Source organism: Schistocerca serialis, chromosome 1 (genome assembly GCF_023864345.2).
Source record: "Schistocerca serialis cubense isolate TAMUIC-IGC-003099 chromosome 1, iqSchSeri2.2, whole genome shotgun sequence".
Lineage (NCBI taxonomy): Eukaryota > Metazoa > Arthropoda > Insecta > Orthoptera > Acrididae > Schistocerca > Schistocerca serialis.
Genome location: NC_064638.1, coordinates 558,550,105 through 558,572,561, shown reverse-complemented (window position 1 = coordinate 558,572,561; position 22,457 = coordinate 558,550,105). Strand labels below are relative to the sequence as shown.

The window sequence follows — 22,457 nt, the reverse complement described above, 5'->3', positions numbered from 1 at the left end:
TGCTATAAAAGGCGAGATAAAAAGTGAAGCAAGCTGCATTGAGTAATATTATTTACAGTAATTACTTATTCCATGAAAAATTACAGCTATAGTTTGTAAGTATGTATTTCACTAAGCAACACCATCTTCACACATATAAACTGAAGTTGTCTCCTGGCATCTGTCTACAAGTGCAGGCTAATCTCAGGAACTGCTATATGAGGAAGGTTTTTGTATATGATATACACGTACATCACACAGACTATCTTAATTACCAAGAATTAAAGTAACACTATAGGATTAAACAGCCAACTGGTTTAAGTGCAACCAGTCTGTTGTTTAATCCTATGTTTAAACTAGTCTGTGTTTGCTGAATAACAGCCATGTTCCAAACTGTAAGAATTAAAGTTAAATTGTGGCAATGATGTCACTATCACTTACCAAACAGCGGCTATAACTTGAGAGAGCAACAGTGCCTTAAGTTAACAAAGTGTGACCAAGTTCACATCTGGTTTAATGATCTAGTGGTAGAGCATTTGAATAAGGACCAGGAGATTGCAGGATCAACTGCCAACTGGATCAACTTTTTCACTCTGCCAAAAACCTAGCATTTACCTCTCAATGATGTGGAGGACCACCAGAAATGAAATGTGCTCCGGATTCCACTTCAACTGCAGCTCCTCTGCATAAAGGGCCAATGACAAAGAATTGTGGGAATGAGTCTCAACAATGCATCATGGTGTGTACTAAGATTCTGTTCACAGGAGTAGTGCCATAACAAGAGCCAAATATCTACATCATGCATATTTTTTCTTATTTTTCCTGTCTGACACACACACACACACACACACACAAACACACACACACACACACACACACACACACACACACACACACCACTCATGATTCACATACAATATTTACAATGGTTGCAAACTTATCACTCCAAACACCAATTCAATATGGAACACACAATATTTCTGGCATGCACTGCTTGCATTACGTAAGTTATATGAATGTGATGATATCCACTTACACTATGTGATCAAAAGTATCCTGACACCTGGCTGAAAATGATTTACAAGTTCATGGTGCCCTCCATTGGTTATGCTGGAATTCAATACAGTGTTGGCCCACCCTTAGCCTTGATGACAGCTTACACTCTCGCAGGCATACATTCAATCAGATGCTGGAAGATTTCTTGGGAAATAGCAGCCCATTCTTCAAGGAGTGCTGCACTGAGGAGAGGTATCGATGTCAGTCGGTGAGGTCTGACATGAAGTCGGCGTACCAAAACATCCCAAAGGTGTTCTACAGGATTCAGGTCAGGACTGTGCAGGCCAGTCCATTACAGGGATGTTATTGTCTTGTAACCACTCTGTGATAGGATGTGCATGACGAAAAGGTACTCTATGATGTTGAAAGATGCAATTGCCGTCCTCGAATTGCTCTTCAACAGTGGCAAGCAAGAGGGTGCTTAAAACATCACTGTAGGCCTGTGCTGTGATAGTGCCATGCAAAAACAACAAAGGGTGCAAGCCCCCTCCATGAAAAACAAAACCACACCATAACACCACCGCCTCCGAATTTTACTGTTGGCACTACACACACTGGCAGATAAAGTTCACCGGGCATTCGCCATACCCACACCCTGCCATTGGATCACCACATTGTGTACTGTGGTTCATCACTACACACAATGTTTTTCCACTGTTCAATCATCCAATGTTTATGCTCCTTACACCAAGCAAGGTGTCATTTGGCATTTACCAGTGTGATGTGCGGTGTGTGAGCAGCTGCTCAACCATCAAATCCAAGTTTTCTCACCTTCCCCCTAACTTTCATAGTACTTGCACTGGATCCCGATGCAGTTTGGAATTCCTATATGATGATCTGGATATATGTCTGACTATTACACATTACGGCCCTCTTCAACTGCCAGCGTTCTCTGTCAGTCAACAGACGATGTTGGCTTGTACACTTTTGTGGTGTACACGTCCCTTCACATTTCCACTTCGCTATCACATTGCAAACAGTTGACCTAGGGATGTTTAGGAGTGTGGAAGTCTCACGTACAGACGTATGACACAAGTGACAATCACCTGACCATGTTCAAAGTCCGTGAGTTCCACAGAGTGCCCCATTCTGCTCTCTCATGATGTCTAATGACTGCTGAGGTCACTGATATGGAGTACCTGGCAGTAGGTGGCAGGACAATGAACGTAATCTGAAAAATGTATGTTTTTTGTGGTGTCCGCATACTTTTGATCACGAAGTGTACTTAAAGTTGTTATTTGAGTTTTATTTGTGACTCCAAACAAAACACACTACACCAGTCAAGTTGTCTGGCCGTAGATACTTAATGCTACCTATGCGAATCTGGGCTGCATCACTAGTTTTACATAAAAATTGAGCCTTTTGTACATTGTTGCTCGCAAAACTCAAAAAGTAGTGACTTTGACACAATGTTTAATTTGAATGTTTTCCTATGCCTATTTTATGTATGTAACATGAAAATGATTATATAATGTATAATGTGGAAATACTGTTACACAAAATCTCAAAAAGTACTGGACCAATTTACTTCCAATTTTTACATGTTACTCAAACATTTGGACAAATACAGCTTTTATGAAATGTTTCTTTAAAAGTCTTGACAGATTTACTTCAAATTTTAAACAATATTCTATAAAACATACAGACTAAAGAATTTGGATTTGCAATAACAAAAAACACGGCTCAAGTTCAGAAAGAGGAGGGAAAGAGGAGAGGGACAGAGGGATGGAAGTAAATTGACACAGAGATTGGAAAGGAGGAGATGGACAGAGGTGGCAGGAAGAGATGAAGAGAGGAGAGAAGATGACAGACAGAGAAATCAGGGAAGAGTTGATGGACAGAGAGAGGGCGAAGGAAGGAAAAGAAAACAGTAAAATAGAGTGGGAGGAGATGGACAGAGATTGTGAGAGGGAAGGGGGGCAGGAGGAGATTAGGACATGCTTTCTCTTTTCTTTCTTTTCCTTTTAACCGTACTGAGCCACAGCAATTTGTGCTGGGTACAGCTGGTAACAACTACATTTTGCAGCTACACAAGCCCAATTTAATTTCATTTTTTACTAATACTCCATCGGAAATGTGTCATGGAATATTTATTTGCAATTTCTCATATGTTAAAAAACTACAGTTAGCGTAATTATAGAGGTGGTACGTAGATCTTTAATTTTTCATCTGTCAGTCTTTAGAAGCAGGAGAACAGTCAAATCTATACTTTCCAGAAAGGTAAGATGATTGAGTTAATGGGTTAAGTCAATTAGCTGGAAGCAATATACAGCTCAAGCCGATAGTCAGAATTTAACTTTGCTCTCATTGGCAAAAGCTTGCATTAATTACCATATTTACCTGAATCTAATGCTCCATAAACTGTTATGCATGCCCCAAAAATTAAAATCATAAGAAAGAGTATGTTCGCACATAACTGGTAGACTAAATTTGTTTTACACAACAATGAATTTATACATGAACTATTAAACAAACAGCAATTTTTAAGTGGTTGGTTGGTTTGTTTAAAAGAGGGGGAAAGGGACCAAACAGCTAGGTCATCTGTCTCTAGTTCTGAATAAAACAATGCCACAAGGGTGAGAATAAAACAAGCAAGACTGACGACACAAAATGGAGAGAAAGGAAAAAAACCACAAGAACGACGGAAGTGCAACAAACACTTAAATAGAAAAAAGGGGAGAAGGAAATCGCAGAGAGAAGCAAGAAACAGGTAGCAGAGATTAAAACAACAAAACAGATTACCATGGCTGGCTGACCATGCAAATAAAAATGAGAAGCCAGCCACTCTGCAACACATTAAAACCTCCACCCTAAAAGCACTAGGGTGGAGGATACAGAGGGATGAAGGACATGCACTAAAACTTACATAGAATGATAAAACCCACCCTCATGAACAAAACATAAAACTAAATCAGCCAATGAGGCATTGTCAGATAAAATTAATGGCAACGAGTCTGGTAACCGAAGATTTCGTTGCAGGGCAGTCAAAGTGGGACAGTGCACCAGAATATGGGCCACTGTCAACTGGGCGCCGCACCGATACTGAGGGGGGACTTCACAGCGCAGGAGGTAGCCATGGGTCACCCAAGCGTGGCCAATGTAGAGGCGGCAGAGAACCACAGAGTCCTTGTGAGAGGCCCAAATGGAGGAATGCCACACATGCATGGTCACCTTAATGGCATGCAGTTTGTTGTGAGTACTGAGACTATGCAGGTAAGATATTGGAATGCCACTTTCCATAAGTGGTTTCTGTGTAGCCTGTTGGGCTAGCCTGTGACCAAGTCTGTTGCCTGGGATTCTGACATGTCCTGGGGTCCGCACAAACACCACTGAATGACCGGACCATTCCAGGGCTTAGATGGACTCCTGGATGCTCACTACCAAAGGATGACAAGGGTAGCATTGGTCGATAGCTCGTAGGCTGCTCAAGGAGTCAGCACACAGAAGAAACAACTCCCCAGGGCATGAACAGATGCGCTCAAGAGCCCGAGATACAGCCACCAGTGCTGCAGTGAAAACCCTGCAGCCATCAGGCAAGGAATGGTGTTCAATATGTCCTCCATGGACATACGAGAAGCCGACATGACCATCAGACATCGACCTGTCCGTGTAAATCACTTCATGGTGTCAGTACATGTCAAGAATTGAGATGAAGTGACAGCGGAGAGCCGCGAGGTGAACTGAGTCATTTGGGCCATGTGAAAGGTCCAGGGGAAGCTGCGGCCTACGTGTACACCATGGAGGTGTACACGATTGAACCTCGAGTATGGGTGGTAAAGGCAAGTTCTTCATTTCAGGTAGAAGAGATCGGACGCGAACTGCAATTGTAAGTCCTGACCTGGGCTGCTGATGTGGGAGATGAACTGCCGTGAGTGGGAAAAGGAGATGGTAATTTGGATGCGCAGAATAACTACAAATGTGTGCAATGTAACTGTTGAGCAGTTGTGCATGCCTGACCTGCAATGGAGGAACTCCAGCCTCCGCAAGGATGCTGGTCACCAGACCCGTCCTAAAAGCTCCTGTCATTAGTTGCTGTTGCTTAGGCAGCAGATGGCATTGAGGTACTACTAGCACTTCCACTTAAGCTGACGAAGGTGAGAAGCCAAGTCAATCAAGCACCGAAAACCAGTCCTAAAAATCAATATGTCTCCGGTTCTGGATGAACCTTACGACGCTGACAGAAAAGCATAACACACGACTTTATGGCTGAAAATTGAAAGCTATGGGCTAGAGCCCATGACTGCACCTTGTGGATGGCTCCCTGTAAGTGCCACTAAGCAACACCAGTACTGGTGGAGCACTACGAAATGCAGAAGTCGTTTGCATATAGAGAGGGTGAGATGGGTGGCCCTACAGCTACTGCTTGACTGTTAATGGCCACTAAAAATAGAGACACACTCAATACAGAGCCCTGCAGGACCCCATTCTCCTGGATTTGGGGGGAACTACCGGAGGCACCAACTTGGACACAGAAAGTACGAAGCGACAAGAAATTTTGGATGAACATTGGGAACGGGCCTCGGATACCCCACTCGTGTAATGTGCCAAGAATATGATGTCGCCAGGGGGTATCATACGCTTTTCATAAATCAAAAAAGATGGCAACAAGGTGTTGGCGTCTGGAAAAGGCTGTTTGGATGGCAGACTTGAGGGACACAAGATCATCAGTGGTATAGCGACCCAGGCAGAAGCCACCCTGGCACGGAGCCAGTAGGCCACGTGCTCCAGGACCTGACCCAACCGCCAACACACCACCATATGTTCCAGCAGCTTACAAAGAATGTTGGTGAGGCTGATGGGCTGATAGCTATCCACATCGAGTGGACTCTTACCGGGTTTTGGTACTGGAATGATGGTGCTCTCCTGCCATTGTGACAGAAAGATGCCATTGCACCAGATCCAGTTGAATATCATAAGGAGATGTCGCTTGTAGTCAGACGAGATATGTTTAATCATCTGACTGTAGTTGTGATTGGGCCCAGGAGCTGTGTCAGGGCAATGTGCAAGGGCACTGAGGAGCTCCTACTCTGTAAATGGGGTGTTATAGGGTTCACTAAGGCACATAGTGAATGAGAGGACTTTCTCTTCCATCCACCGTTTGAGAGTGCAGAAGGCTGGGGGTAATTCTCTGACACAGAGGTGCAAGCACAGTGTTCAGCAAAGTGCTCCGCAACTGCGTTTATGTCGGTAGATAACACACCATTTATGTTAACACCAGGAACACCTGCTGGGGTCTGGTACCCAAAAACTTGGTTGATCTTTGCTCAGACTTCGGAAGGTGACATATGGCACCCAACGGTTGACACGTATTTCTCTCAACACTCCTGTTTCCGCCTTTTGATAATATGGCAAATGTGGGCATGGAGCTGTTTTAAAGTTATGAGGTGTTCCAGGGAAGTGTGCCACTTAAGCCGCTGTCGAGCTCAACGACGCTCCTTAACTGCCCCAACAACTTCTGGCAACCACTGAGGGACTGTATTTCGCCAGGGGCATCCTGAAGAACAAGGGATCGCATTTTCTGCTGCACAAATGATCATTGTAGTTATCTGCTCAATGACCACATCGATGCTACCGTGTGGGGGAGATTCAATAGTGACATCAGAGGTGAAAGTTTCCTCTAGGGCAAGCGTCCATGGGCCTGATGCTGGGGCAGTGACAGGAAGATGGGGAAGTGGTCACTACCACATAGGTTGTCACACGCTCTCCAGTGGATAGATGGGAGAAGGTCAGGACTGCGAACTGAGAGATCAATAGCTGAATATGTGCCATGTGCCACACTGAAATGGGTTGAGAGGCAGAGGTCAAATTGCGGCAGTAAATTTTCGACATCTCTGCCTCAGCCAGTAAGAACTGTGCCACCCCACAAGGGATTATGAGTGTTAAAATCTCTCCAAAGTGAAAAGGTTTAGGAAGTTGATCAATCAGTGCACCATCTGGAGGAAGATATATGTTGCAGACAGTTATTTTCTGCGTCGTTCTTATCCTGACAGCCACAGTTTCAAGAGGGGTTTGAAGGGGCACAGGTTCACTGCATACTGATTTGTTCAGGACAGACGCAAACTCCACCTGACATTCTACTATAGTCGTTACGGTTCCTGTAATATTCCTTATAGCCAAGGAGGACTGGGGTCAGCATTGCCGGGAACCAGGTTTCCTGGAGGGCAATGCAGAAAGCAGGTGTACAGCTTAACAGTTGCCATAACTCAGCCAGGTGGTGGAAAAAACCACTGCAATTCCACTGGTGGATGACGTAATCGAGAGGCTGGGAAGGCATGAGGCACGCAAGGAGGCAGGTTATGCCTCAGGGTCACCTGCTGCCTCCAACTGAATATTTGTAGCCATTTCTATGGTGGATGAGCCATCAGTGAGACCAAGGTCTGCAGGTGACGCTAAGATCGCCACTGCATCCTCAGATGCAGCAATGATAGGGAGGGATGGTGTTGGAGCCACCACTGGGTCCTGTTTCTTAGCAGACTTCTTCTTAGTTTGCTTGCTCTCTCGTTTCTCTTTAGGGGGCTTGCTGGGAAGATTTCTCTGAAGCAGCTTCAGGCAAGGAGGAAGACTGTGACGCTCTTCGTCCAGCAGCATTTGGCTCCTTGAGCCACTGGCGAGTGTCTGCCATGGCATTAGTGGAGATCTTGGAAGAGAGGAGGCTGTTGCTTCTCCGGCAGGGGGGAGGGGACTGGATGTCCCCTGCATTTGGAGGACTCTTGCTCCCAAAGTAGGTGTTTTGGGAGCAATGGAGGAAGATTTGCCCCCTACCACCAAGGGGGCGGAAGTATTCTGGTGGCCTGGAGGGCCCACTGTTCATGGCATAGAGTGAGGAACCACTGGCACTTGGGACGGCAATGGTGATGGTGATGTAGCTGTAGTGCATGTTGACATCAACCGAATGCAGTGTAATCTTTTGAATTTACGTTTAGCCTTTGTGTAAGTCAACCAGTCCACGGTCTTGTACTCCATAATTTTCCCCTCCTACAGAGTACTAGACAGTCTAATGAGCTGGGGGAGTGGTGCTCTTCACAGTTGATGCAAGTGGAAGGTGGTGCACATGGAGTATCTGGGTGCAGTGGACGTCCGCAGTCTCGACATGTGGAACTGGAAGTGCAGCAGGAAGACATGTGCCCGAACTTCCAGCACTTAAAGCACTGCATAGGGGGAGGAACATACGGTTTAACATCACAGCGGTAAACCATCACCTTGACCTTTTCAGGCAATGAATCGCTCTCAAAGGCCAAGATGAAGGCACCGGTAGCAACCCTGTTGTCTTTGGGTCCCCTGGAAATGTGCCAGATGAAATGAACACCCTGCTGTTCTAAATTGGCGTGGAGCTCATCGTCAGACTGCAAGAGGAGGTCACGATGGAAAATAATCCCCTGGACAATGTTGAGGCTTTTATGGGGAGTGACGGAAACAGAAATATCACCCAGCTTGTCACAGGCGAGTAACGCTCGGGATTGGGCTGGGGATGCTGTCTGAATCAAGACTGCGCCGTTTTGCACTATTGGAGAGCACTATCAGTTCTCCAAACTTATCCTCAAAGTGTCCAATGAAAAATTGAGGCTTTGTCGATAGAAAAGAGTACCCATTGGTCTTTGGTTCTGCTACAGACTAAAAACTGAGGCGAATATGCTCTCTCCATTCTGTAGCTCTACATTCCTCCCATGATGTAGCAAGGGAGGGAAACGATTTAGGGTCACACCTGTCGGCATTGTACTCTATCTTGTTCGTCTTAGAGACTGCTGCTGCCGTACGGTCATCAGCCAGAGATGACTTAGTCCGCTTCATTGCGAGTCATCCGCCCTGATGCCACCCACTCCGACTGGGGTCTCTCCCCATGGGCGCCACCCAGCCACAGCAAAGGCCAACTGGCACGATGGCTGTTGCCAGGAGTCCTGATGCCCCAGGAAGACAGGCATCTACTCCTTGGCAAACATGGGGAGTTTACAGCTCAGGCATCAGCAGTGTGACCCGTGTTGTCAGAGAGCTACCACCAAATGGGTACATTACGGCCCCACCACAATGGACTGGCTACCGTGCTGGGTACTGGGTGCAGAGAAATCCAATATTGTCAAGAGGGTGAAAGAGGACAGGAGACAACGGAAGATGACATACCCCGGAAAGTGTCCTCACCCAAAGAGTTGAAACGCAGGTGGAGATGCAAAGCCACGACAAGAGACTCAGGATATTGAATCTAAGGGCACTCGTGCACCACGAAAGGTGTCCTTCCCCATATGGCCTGCACTTTTTCTACAGAGAATTTTGAAAGTGGCAGGCAAATCATAGAATGGGACCTGAACTCATAGGGCCGAAAAGTGAGACTCCTTTTAGTCGCCTCTTATGACAGGCGGGAATACCTCGGACCTATTCTAACCCCCATACTCGCAGGGGGCAATTTTTAAGTGATCCTCTGTTAAATGAAAAAGTCATTATTAAAAAGGAACATCTAATGTAACTACCTACATGAAATACATACAAACAAACAAACAAACATACTGTAAATTACCAGCATTACTCATCACTATTCACTAATGTCATCATTACCGGTATCCTCAGAGCAGTCTACATAAGAAATATATTAATTTTGTCTTCCCCCTTCATCCTTGGTGATGTTACAGGGCACATCATCTTCAGTGCTGTCCAGGGATTTGAAATGCAGCATTTCTTGAATGATTTTACAATCATTGGCGTTTCAATGTTTTTCCAGGCAGCCAAAACCCACTGTGCAATAATATGGGGTGCAACACAATTTTTCCTGTTGGAGTCAGTTCACAGTTTGGTTTACAAAACCATTCTTTTTTAACTGTAGCCTTTGAAAGGTTTATTTATATTAACATCCAGAGACTGTAATACAGAAGTCACTCCTCCAGCAATAACAACAAGATCGCCGACTAGGCTGTGGATCTTCTTTATTATGTCATCAGTGAGATGATCACAAAATGCATTAAGACAAAACACTGATGTTAGTTTTAGTTCCCATGCGTTTTGGAGAGAGTCAAGCATTTAAGTTCCAGTTATTCTCTTGGTTTTGATCAAAAAGTCAACAGGTAACAACTTTTCATTTTTAGATGTCTTTGAGCATTTTTCCACATGAAGATTAAGAAAGGGGGATGTCTGCGCCCACCAGCTGTGATTCCCAGCATTACAGTTGTGTGCTATTTCTCACATCCTGTTGTTTTGATGGCAACTTCTTTCGTCTCCTAATCAACCATGTAATTATGTGCAAAATCAAACCAAATTGTTATCACATTAGCTTTGCCTATTTGGCCCATCAAAAAAGTATTCTCTTTTCAGTGTGTGTTGACATGTCTCTGAAAATCTTAACTTTTTTCTCAAAATCTTGTAGATGCTTTTGGCATACTGTTGTACAGAATCATAGAGATAAGCCTGCCCGTTTCATAAAATGATCAACCCATCCGCAGCTAGCCTTAAACTCTTGTTTCGGTATATTAAGAGCTGCAGCCACCTCTTTGGTTTGTTTCTTGTGGTGTCACTAGTCACAGATTACCCATACTACCTTAACAGGCAAATTCAAAAACTTTTACCTTGACACCAGGATGTGTCTGTGAGGGCCAGTGAATTTTTTTCTATTGGTGGGCACTGCAAATATTGCCCATTTCTGTATCTTCCATAAGCAAACGTTACTCTCAGCTAGCCTGACCTCTGGTCCAGCCCTCCTGTTACCATATTTTTCAGCAGTAAGAATTATTTTACAATTGAAAATAACATCATACAAGGTCCGTCTTTGATTGCCTTCCATTTTGTGATTGCCTAATGCAAACACACTACAAGTAAAAGGCCAACAATAACATAACAAATTTGAGAATTACAACAATGTGTTGTGATGTAAGGAAAAATACCTAAATTTTAATTATGCTGCTGGTGAACAACAGATTCAAGTTCATATTCGAATGTAATGTGCCACTGAATATTATGTTGCAAATGTTAGATCTCTTGCACTTCCAACTATTTTGTAACTCTTAAACCACATTCATAACATTAAAGTATGCAAAACCTAATTTGTACCTGCAAGACAAATACTAAAACTTCAATTATGAAAATTACAACTGATCAATACACTCATAATGTTTGCATGTTGTGTAGCTTCTCAGCATTCTCTCCGTTTATCAAATTAATTCCTCCCAGAAATTCAAATTACATTAACCAATGAGAGAGCCGAAAGGCATTTTGGTTTTCCTGGTCACCCGTTTGGATGGCCGTCTATGTGAAGTGGCTAGTGGTCACAATGAATTCTCCAAATCTCACCTTTTTTTTTTAATGCCACTGCACCAGGGAACTGGCCTGTCTTTCAGAACGTGTCCCTTCTACAAAGTGACTTTTTTAAGTGCATCCCTATCAAATCACAAAGACGTTGCCTTTCAGCATCTTACTGTGTGCAGTGTGCAGGTAAGTCCATTTAAAATGCAAAGTCTATGATCAATTCCAGATGATCTAATTTTTATTCTTGCATTCCTTTTTCCTTCATAAATTCAGTAGTGAGATTTAAATTGAAAAATCATTCCAGGCATGCCCCTTGACTTAAGCAACATATTTTGAAGTAGTAAATGAACTCCATATGCTCTTCGTTCATTTCAACTGAAAACTGTTGCAACTAAAAACAGAATAACAGATGCGACTTCAGAAATTTTACTGCTCGTACTACCAATTTCTTCAAGTGCTCCATGGTTGCAAATTTAGCACGAAGTACTTCTTGGTGCACAATGAATCACACCTGTCAACCACTGTAATTCTTTGCCATTTCATTGTCATCTAAAAGCTTAAATTCTTTCTGCATGGTGCTTAATGTAGTTGCATAGCAAATAAGTAGTACCCTTCGCTTATGCAAATTGAGAATTCTCACCCCTCTCTTTCGTCATTCCCATTCATTTTAAAGAATTGTGATGATCACTCTAGACTGCTTCTTCTTGTGCAAATAGCCAATGGACCTGTGAACATCCTTCATATCACAAACAAACAGCAGAGAAACTTCCTGGCAGATTAAAACCGTGTGCCGGACCCCGAGACTCGAACTCGGGACCTTTGTCTTGCGCGGGCAAGTACTCTACCAACTGAGCAACCCAAGCATGACTCACGACCCGTCCTCACAGCTTCAATTCCGCCAGTACCTCGTCTCCTAGAGCACTTACCCGCGAAAGGCAAAGGTCCCGAGTTCGAATCTCGGTCCGGCACATAGTTTTAAGCTGCCAGGAAGTTTCATATGAGCACACACTCCGCTGTAGAGTGAAAATTTCATTCTAGAAACAGCAGAGAGTAAGCATTACTGACCCCATGATTCTGCTGAACTCAGTGTTATGCCAACTGGATGATGCTGCACTGCAATGCTAAATGAAATATCACACTGTTCTGGGTACTTCCAACAAGGAGTGAGCAAAGTCAAGTGACAGGATGGGCCTTGGACTGCCCACAGCCTGCACATGCTGCATGCATGAACTTCAGCATACTGTGGCCAGCCCTGACCTAGAAGCACCAACAGACAGGTTTTGACTGTGAGAAATGTCTTAAATGTCACCCACTTTCATTTCATTGACTTCTATGGAGTTAACAGTTGGTCAAAGTAGAGCCCAACATGACTGAGTAAGCCTTATAGAACTGAGATGCGCCAAATGCCCTCGATGTTGCTCACTAATGATATTTCACCTCAACAGACACCATACAGAAAACCTCGAGGACTTTTTAGTTTTATAACATCCTTAAAACCGCAGCAGATAAACCTAAATATCCAGTTTCTCAACACAATCGTTTCCACCATCATGCTTAAATGAAGTCTCTAAAGTATGCCTAGAGGTTAAGGTAATGAATGACTAGTGATACTGACCAGTTCTCAGCTTCTCTAAACTTGTACCAGACAGGATTAGCAAAGGTCCCTAAGGTGTGGATGAATTGTGATCATTGCTTTGGTGAGTTATGTAACTCACTTATAACTTTAAATCAAAGTCACCACTGAACATGTGGAGCTATAGCTGAGTCGGCATAAGCTGATTCCTCGCAGTTGCAGTCAGCTTTGTGGGTCTACATCAACTAATAACGTAACATGATAGAAGTCTCTATGGCAATGCCTAGTTATTCTCCCAGCTCTGCATATGGCTACTGTTTTCTCCTGCAGCCATCAGTGCTTACAGTTGGAAGCTGACAACAGCACTATGAGCTGTCAGTGATCTTTTTAAGCTGTCTCAGCTGTAGGGCCACAAAATAAATTTTGGTTATTAGTTTATTACATGATGCTAAGTTGTCAACCATGGCAGCACCACACTTATAAAGCCAAGTTTTGAGTTATCACTATTCCGTCCAAGTAGCAGACACGCATCTATTTCTGTTCCAGTTCAATTACAGTATTGCTCCATAACATGAGGGAAAGGGGGGGGGGGGAGGGGGGGGGGAAATCTGAAGACTTATTTGCCTACATTAAATTCCATTAAAGTAAACTAACATTTAATAATAAATGATTGAAAAGTAGATTTATAACTTTACCTGTAATTGCAAAAATGCCATCACTTTTAGTTTTAACGATTACAGATACGTCACTGAGAGTGTGGCCTGGTGTTGGTATAACTTTCACATCTTCATCTATAATATAAGGTTCCCCTAGAAATTAAAGTGGTTTTTGTTAAAAGGTTTCTTAATACCAAGAGGAGAAATGAAATTGTTATCACACGTAACAATTATTATTTTTGGGATGTTGGTTTGTGGAATTCCACATTTTAATCTCAGAAGTGATGATAAAATTTTTCTGTAAACTGTGACAAGGTTATCTTGTGTTCATTAAAGTACAATTACAAAAAATAGGCACATAGTAATAAATAATAATAAAAATAATAAATAATAAATAAAATAATAATAATAATAATAATAAATAAAATAATAAATAATAATAAACTGAACCATTTGAAACCAAAACACACATTAAACAAGAGAATAGATTATTATCATTACTGTTTAATTTAGTTCTGGAAATAGCAAAATGAAACTCAATGTATAAATATTGCCAGAAGTCTCCAAACTAAAACTCGCCTTCATTGCCTAGCTTTTGCTGACATTCTAATCTTCTCCAATATCAGACCGGAAGCAACCCTTTCTGTAGAGAAAATCTATGAAATGGTGGCAAAAACTGGGACCAAATTTCATAAGAAAAAACATTATATGGAAGGGACCAGGTTAAGACTGAACGATCAACTTTTACTCAGTAATTTTGGCACACCCCAGCTAGACAAATTCTAGTATCTAGGAGAAATTATTGAACTAGTGGGACTAAATCAAGAAGCTAACAAAGAAAGAATTGCAAAACTATAAAAAGCACACAAATTTACCTGGAACAGATAAACAAAATATATATAAGAGCAAATTAAAAGAATTTCTGAATGACAACTTCTACTCAATAGATGAATTCTTAGATATGAAGTAGTAATGAGAAACCGCAACTGGTTAATAGAAGTTAATAATCGTAAAAGTGTGCATGAAGGGAGAGATACAAAGCATTCACTGAGAATTAACTACATTAAGAATTATGTAGCACCTTCCCCCAAATTTTTCATAGTTTATATAAGATATCTGTAGATGTAACTCTTATAACAAAAAATGTGTTAAATATGGCACAAACTTTAGACATCAAACTGCATCAATATCAATCCATTACCATTATATGTATTTCACATTTACATTTGTTGCCTTCAATAAATCATAACCAAAGTGTCGCATTCCTAACTAACTTAAGTCTCTCTTAATTTTATAGATTAGTTTGTCACAGCAATGAAGATTTCAGGTGGGGAGGGGCATTATCACACTAACTCTAAATAGTGTCACAACACAGCAATAGGTTACCGGTATTAGTAAGTTAAAGATTAAATTGTGACAATCCCTATGAGCACATGGTTGAAATATTCACTTTATTCCATTGAACATCAAATGCCTGATCATATAAAAACTTCATATTAGAGAATATTGGGGTAAGACAGAACAATCTGCAGACTGGTATTCTCTTCTTGCTAGGCTTTAATGCCTCGCTGCAAAATCTTCATGGATGACAGATTAGTTCAGTTTTATGGAAGGCACACACATTTAATAAAGGAACCAGCCTAGTGCTATGGTGCCTTGAATCCCCTCCCTGTCTCCTGCTAAACCACATACATACTTAATCAAACTGACCAAATCAAGATTTTTATTTCAAAGTGTGGCTCAACAGCTCAAACACAATTTCATGTATTTATGTTCAATATCTGGGCTCATTTGCAGTTTCTTCTGCCACTCAACATCTCTGGGTTATGGATATGTTTATCACCATGTAAAACAGTAAATTCTGTGTCTTGGTTGTTGCCAGGGTAGCTGAAACACTTTTTGTAATAAATATACTGAGAAATGCCCAGTCTGTCACAATACTACTACTACTATAGTCTGGGAGACGAGTCTTTGGTATTGACAGCTCGGTAGCGTCTTTCCGTTGCCTAGTGACCGCAGGCAGGCAGCCAATGATGGCCTGACTTTGAGCGGGTAGCAAGGGCCACGTTGCCGCTCTGAAACCCGGTCTCGCGCGCTTATGAAACTTACCAGTGTCTCGCGTGCAGGCGGTGCTGTCATTCGTCATTTGTCTGAAGTTGAATTCGCAGTTTATTTCGTTTTTGTTGTTTTTAGTGTTTCTTTGTTTATGTTTCGTTGTAAACAATGTCTAGTGCAGCGGGTAGTACCAGCCCAACACAAGAAGTGAAACGGAGGAAGAAAAGTGTGCTACACACCCAGGCCCGTGAATTCGTGTGCTCTGTGAGGGATTACTCAGAGAAAGAAAAGGACAAAGGTGGGACCTTGATTCCTGTTGTTCAGGTTGTGAAGAGAACTGCAGCAGCATTGAAAATAAGTAAGAACACTGTTGTAAAGATAGGGAAAGAACAGTATAGTGTAGATTGTGACGAGAGTGGCACAACAAACCTGCACACACCAGGAAAGAAGCGACCGAGAAATAAGCAAGTGACAGCTTTGGACGATTTTCAGAAAGACGCTATTCGTCGTCATATATACAGCTATTATAAGAGAAGGGAACATCCCACTCTATCTAAATTACTGGTGTCGCTTCAGAAAGACGATCTTTTTAAAGGGAGCAAATTTTCATTGCGTACAGTGTTGAAAGACATAGGCTTCAGCTATTCACTGTTTAACAGACGCAAAATATTAATGGAAAGGACAGATGTAGTTGCATGGTGGTGCAGATTTCTGCGCAGGATCATGGGTGTGGAATTCAAAAGTATAGTGTGGTTAGATGAAACTTGGGTCAATGCCAGCCATTCTTTACGTAGAGGCTGGAATGATGGAACGCCTGAGGGAGCAATGGCACTGCCTGTTGGCAAAGGAGGGCGTATTATTGTCTTACATGCAGGAACATCAAAAGGTTTTGTGCCAAACTGCTTGAAAATGTTTCGGTCAAAAAAGACGGGAGATTACCATGAAGAAATGAACAGTGTAGTATTTCAAGAATGGATCGAGACATCGCTTATGACGAATCTGACAAGTCCATCAGTGATTGTTATGGACAATGCGCCTTATCATTCCGTTGTTCACGATAAGGCACCAACCTTGGCAACAAAAAAAGACGATATCATTCAGTGGTTGAAACAGCGAAAAGTAGATTTCAGAGAAGATTTAAGGAAGGCGGAACTGCTCGAAATTGTGGCACAAAAGAAACCCCAATTTCCAACATATGTAATTGACGAGATTGCTAAAAGGCACGGGCATGAAATCGTTCGGCTTCCTCTATACCACTGTCACTTCAATGCAATTGAAGGAGTGTGGGCGCAGATAAAAAATTACATTGCTGCAAACAATAAAAAATTCACGATCTCTGAAGTGGAAACTCTCCTTCCAGCAGCTATCAATAAAGTGACAAGCGAGACGTGGGCTAAAATTGTAAACAGCACTGCAAGTGCCATCAGAGAGGCGGCCAAAACCGAAGGGGTTGTGGAAGAATGCATCGAAAATTTAATTATACATCTGGGAGAGAGCAGTGATAGTTCGAGTAGTGCTGAGCAAGGCAATGTCAAATCAGATTCTGACAGTGATGTGAGTGGTGTTTTTCCATTACAGTAACTACAACGTATTCAGGAATGTAAGGAGGGAGTTTGCTATCGATCTACAACCAGATCATCATATTGTGAGTACTTTCTTCAGATTATAACTCTTAATACACTGACCAATTATTCTGTAGCTTGTAGTAGAACAAATTAATAATGCTAATACTTAACAATGGAAACCAAAACTGCTAATGTTCAACAACTTGCGAAAATAGTTTTCATTTCAGTTGTGAAGTTTAACAAATAACTTTATTATGTTTCAGCATCTTAGATACTTGTACTAAATAGCTCTTATCAGTTTTCGAGTTAATATATTTCAAGCATCAACTTTAAATAAATTCACGCGTACCAATACGACTTGTATTTTGTCTCGCTTTTATTTCTGCTGCTAGAGAATGCGTGTAGAGGACAGGGCGCCGCGTGCTGTGAGCCACGTTCGGCAACAGCGCCGTCTGCCCGCCGGAACTGTCGGTACCAATCACTCGTCTCACGGACTATACTACTACTATTACTACTACCACTACTACTACTACTACTACTAATACTACTACGACCATCACCACCACCACCACCACCACCACCACCACCACCAATAATAATAATAAAAATAATAGTAATAATAAAGAATTATAGTCCCTCCAACAGGTGCCACCTTTGTGTGGTCCGGAGGAGGTGAGGGCCTCGAGTGCTCCAGAAAAGCTGAGAGACATGCCAGCAATAGTGCAACCTACTGGCAGTTTCAACCACAATGAAGAGGTCAAAGCTGAGGGGAAGGACTAAATGCACCTAACCGATTTGAACAAATGGAGCAACAAACCAAAAACAGGAAGCCACACTGGCTCAGGTGTCACTCAGGATAAAGAGGAGGACAGTGGCTGCTGACGAACCTGGGCAGCCGTTGGCTGGTGGCCTACCACAAAATGAAAAAACTCTGAAGCTGCAGAAATACACTATGTAAGACAACTGCAAAGTCATCAAATGCTTCTAGCTATCAGAACTTTATAAGAGTGGCTACCAAAAGCACATGTACCTACTCTGGAAACAAGAATATTCACACTCAAAGATAACAGAATGATGACTATCCAATTACAGACAATTTGGCCTAAGGAACAAAGTGTTTAGTCTAGTGGAAAACTTAGGCACAAAAGTAATACTACCTCCTGCTTGGGCACTAGGAAGAACTGGAGTCACTGAACAATGTCAAACTTTAAAAAAACCTTTAAAATGATGCAAGATCAATAAGAAGGTGAAAAAGAAGACCACTGATGAAATGCCTGATACACTGACTCAAAAGACAACAAGATCTTAAAGAGAAAACTCTGGATCATTGGCCATCTAATGTAAAAAGCAAGTGGCTGCCAACTTTGAAAACTGTCTGCAGTAAATAACTGGCTCCACTAATTAAGGACATCAAAGCTGCCCAAACAACGACAAACAAATGAACCAGCTTGAGTTCAGCAGTAACGGTAACAAAAGAAACGGGGTTACTGCAACCAAAGCCTACCAGAAGATTTATTGGGAAAGCTTGAATCTGGTGCAAGCAACTTTAAGAACATGAAAGAGCATGAGTTGAATAACAAGAAGACTGAAAATGTATTTGGTGAACACAGGAGAAACTGAAGAAGCTTTGGAAATTGTGAAACAACAAATAACTGCAATAGCCAGGGAAATTGAAAAATATGAGGCCAGTATCATCCAGTACAGGCCAAATCGAAGTTTCCAATCCAATGAAAGGCAGTTCTACCAGCACCTGAATCAGCAAGTCAACACAAAATTTGAAAAACAGAGAAATAGGCAGCGACTCCATTCTGGAAAGATCTCTGGGAGACTGAAAATGACTAGAACAAAAGTGCTGGGTGTGCAAAGGACTTAGAAAAAAGACTGCACCAGCTGTGGATAAAACATGAAATGGTTGAGGAAAGGATGAAGAAAGTTAGGAACTGGACACCTCCTGGTAATGACTTCTGATTCAAATATCTAACCAATCTGCATGTAAAAATAGCCCAACTGCTTAGTGCAATGCTGCAGATGGGTCAACCGAAGTTTGCAATACCACCTGTCTATTTCGACCTGTGACATCAACGTGTTGTGTGACATCATGGTGGCACGGTGTATTTGAAACTAATCATGTTTGCAGAGCATGTGGTGGCACTTTCTAGTGTGGGATTTTTTTGGTTTTTAGCAGATCACTGGACTTCTTGAGTGCTGTTTGTGAGAATAATATAGGAAGAATTTGTGATGCTTTGTTAGCAAGTTATTTTGATGTTGGCAGTTAAGAGCACTTGATTCATTTTTCAGATTTGTAATTATTAGTGCATGTTATTTTTAATATTTGGAGCTTTGATTTTGTGTGTCTTGTTTTTAATACTGATATGACAAGGTGGCTACCCAAACATTTTAAATATTTAAAAACAAAGATGATGTGACTTACCATACGAAAGCGCTGGCAGGTCGATAGAAACACAAACAGACACATACATACACACACACAAAATTCAAGCTTTTGCAACAAACTGTTGCCTCATCAGGAAAGAGGGAAGGAGGGGGAAAGACGAAAGGAAGTGGGTTTTAAGGGAGCGGAAAAACTTACCTTAGGGGGAAAAAAGGACGGGTATACAATCGCGCGCGCACGCGCGCGTCCACACACACACACACACACACACACACACACACATATATATATATACAGACACAAGCAGACATATTTTGTGTGTATGTATGTGTCTGTTTGTGTTTCTATCGACCTGCCAGCGCTTTCGTATGGTAAGTCACATCATTTTTATTTTTATATATATATATATATATATATATATATATATTAATTAATAGAGGGAAACATTCCACATGGGAAAAATATATCTAAAAACAAAGATGATGCGACTTACCAAACGAAAGCGCTGGCACGTCGATAGACACACAAACATACACACAAAATTCAAGCTTTCACAACAAACTGTTGCCTCATCAGGAAAGAGGGAAGGAGGGGGAAAGGCGCGCGCGCGCGCCCACACACACACACACACACACACACACACACACACACACACACACACACACACACATACAGACACAAGCAGACATATACAGAGGCAAAGAGTTTGGGCAGAGATGTCAGTCGAGGCGGAAGTGCAGAGGCATAGATGTTATTGAATGACAGGTGAGGTATGAGTGGCGGCAACTTGAAATTAGCGGAGATTGAGGCCTGGTGGATAATGGGAAGAGAGGGTATATTGAAGAGCAAGTTCCCATCTCCGGAGTTCGGATAGGTTGGTGTTAGTGGGAAGTATCCAGATAACCCGGATGGTGTAACACTGTGCCAAGATGTGCTGGCCGTGCACCAAGGCATGTTTAGCCACAGGGTGATCCTCATTACCAACAAACACTGTCTGCCTGTGTCCATTCATGCGAATGGACAGTTTGTTGCTGGTCATTCCCACATAGAATGCGTCACAGTGTAGGCAGGTCAGTTGGTAAATCACGTGGGTGCTTTCACACGTGGCTCTGCCTTTGATCGTGTACACCTTCCGGGTTACAGGACTGGAGTAGGTGGTGGTGGGAGAGTGCATGGGACAGGTTTTACACCGGGGGCGGTTACAAGGGTAGGAGCCAGAGGGTAGGGAAGGTGGTTTGGGGATTTCATAGGGATGAACTAAGAGGTTACGAAGGTTAGGTGGACGGCGGAAAGACACTCTTGGTGGAGTGGGGAGGATTTCATGAAGGATGGATCTCATTTCAGGGCAGGATTTGAGGAAGTCGTATCCCTGCTGGAGAGCCACATTCAGAGTCTGATCCAGTCCCGGAAAGTATCCTGTAACAAGTGGGGCACTTTTGTGTTTCTTCTGTGGGAGGTTCTGGGTTTGAGAGGATGAGGAAGTGGCTCTGGTTATTTGCTTCTGTACCAGGTCGGGAGGGTAGTTGCGGGATGCGAAAGCTGTTGTTGGTGTAATGGTTCAGGGATTCCGGACTGGAGCAGATTCATTTGCCACGAAGACCTAGGCTGTAGGGAAGGGACCGTTTGATGTGGAATGGGTGGCAGCTGTCATAATGGAGGTACTGTTGCTCGTTGGTGGGTTTGATGTGGACGGACGTGTAAACTGGCCATTGGACAGGTGGAGGTCAACATCAAGGAAAGTGGCATGGGATTTGGAGTAGGACCAGGTGAATCTGATGGAACCAAAGGAGTTGAGGTTGGAGAGGAAAATCTGGAGTTCTTCTTCACCGTGAGTCCAGATCATGAAGATGTCATCAATAAATCTGTACCAAACTCTGGGTTGGCAGGCTTGGTTAACCAAGAAGGCTTCCTCTAAGCGACCCATGAATAGGTTGGCGTGCGAGGGGGGCCATCCTGGTACCCATAGCTGTTCCCTTTAATTGTTGGTATGTCTGGCCTTCAAAAGTGAAGAAGTTGTGGGTCAGGATGAAGCTGGCTAAGGTAATGAGGAAAGAGGTTTTAGGTAGGGTGGCAGGTGATCGGCATGAAAGGAAGTGCTCCATCGCAGCGAGGCCCTGGACGTGCGGGATATTTGTGTATAAGGAAGTGGCATCAATGGTTACAAGGATGGTTTCTGGGGGTAACGGATTGGGTAGAGATTCCAGGCGTTCGAGAAAGTGGTTGGTGTCTTTGATGAAGGATGGGAGACTGCATGTAATGGGTTGAAGGTGTTGATCTACGTAGGCAGAGATACGTTCTGTGGGGGCTTGGTAACCAGCTACAATGGGGCGGCCGGGATGATTGGGTTTGTGAATTTTAGGTAGAAGGTAGGGGTGCGGGGTGTCGGTGGGGTCAGGAGGTTGATGGAGTCAGGTGAAAGGTTTTGTAGGGGACCTAAGGTTCTGAGGATTCCTTGAAGCTCCGCCTGGACATCAGGAATGGGATTACCTTGGCAAACTTTGTATGTGGTGTTGTCTGAAAGCTGACGCAGTCCCTCAACCACATACTCCCGACGATCAAGTACCACGGTCGTGGAACCCTTGTCCGCCGGAAGGATGACGATGGACCAGTCAGCCTTCAGATCACGGATAGCCTGGGCTTCAGCAGTGGTAATGTTGGGAGTAGGATTAAGGTTTTTTAAGAAGGATTGAGAGGCAAGGCTGGAAGTCAGAAATTCCTGGTAGGTTTGGAGAGGGTGATTTTGAGGAAGAGGAGGTGGGTCCCGCTGTGACGGAGGACGGAACTGTTCCAGGCAGGGTTCAATTTGGATAGTGTCTTGGGGAGTTGGATCATTAGGAGTAGGATTAGGATCATTTTTCTTCGTGGCAAAGTGGTACTTCCAGCAGAGAGTACGAGTGTAGGACAGTAAATCTTTGACGAGGGCTGTTTGGTTGAATCTGGGAGTGGGGCTGAAGGTGAGG

The 22,457-nt window shown here is 43.0% G+C and overlaps 1 protein-coding gene across 1 annotated transcript in view; it reads right to left on the bottom strand.

Moving 5' to 3' along the window:
- The window catches only part of LOC126475451 (metallo-beta-lactamase domain-containing protein 1), a 36,527-nt gene that overhangs the window by 5,421 nt on the left and 8,649 nt on the right, over positions 1-22,457 (bottom strand). Inside the window, exon 3 of the mRNA XM_050103325.1 lies at positions 13,525-13,638. Coding sequence (XP_049959282.1) covers positions 13,525-13,638 — 114 coding nt within the window. The remainder of the gene's footprint in view (positions 1-13,524; positions 13,639-22,457) is intronic.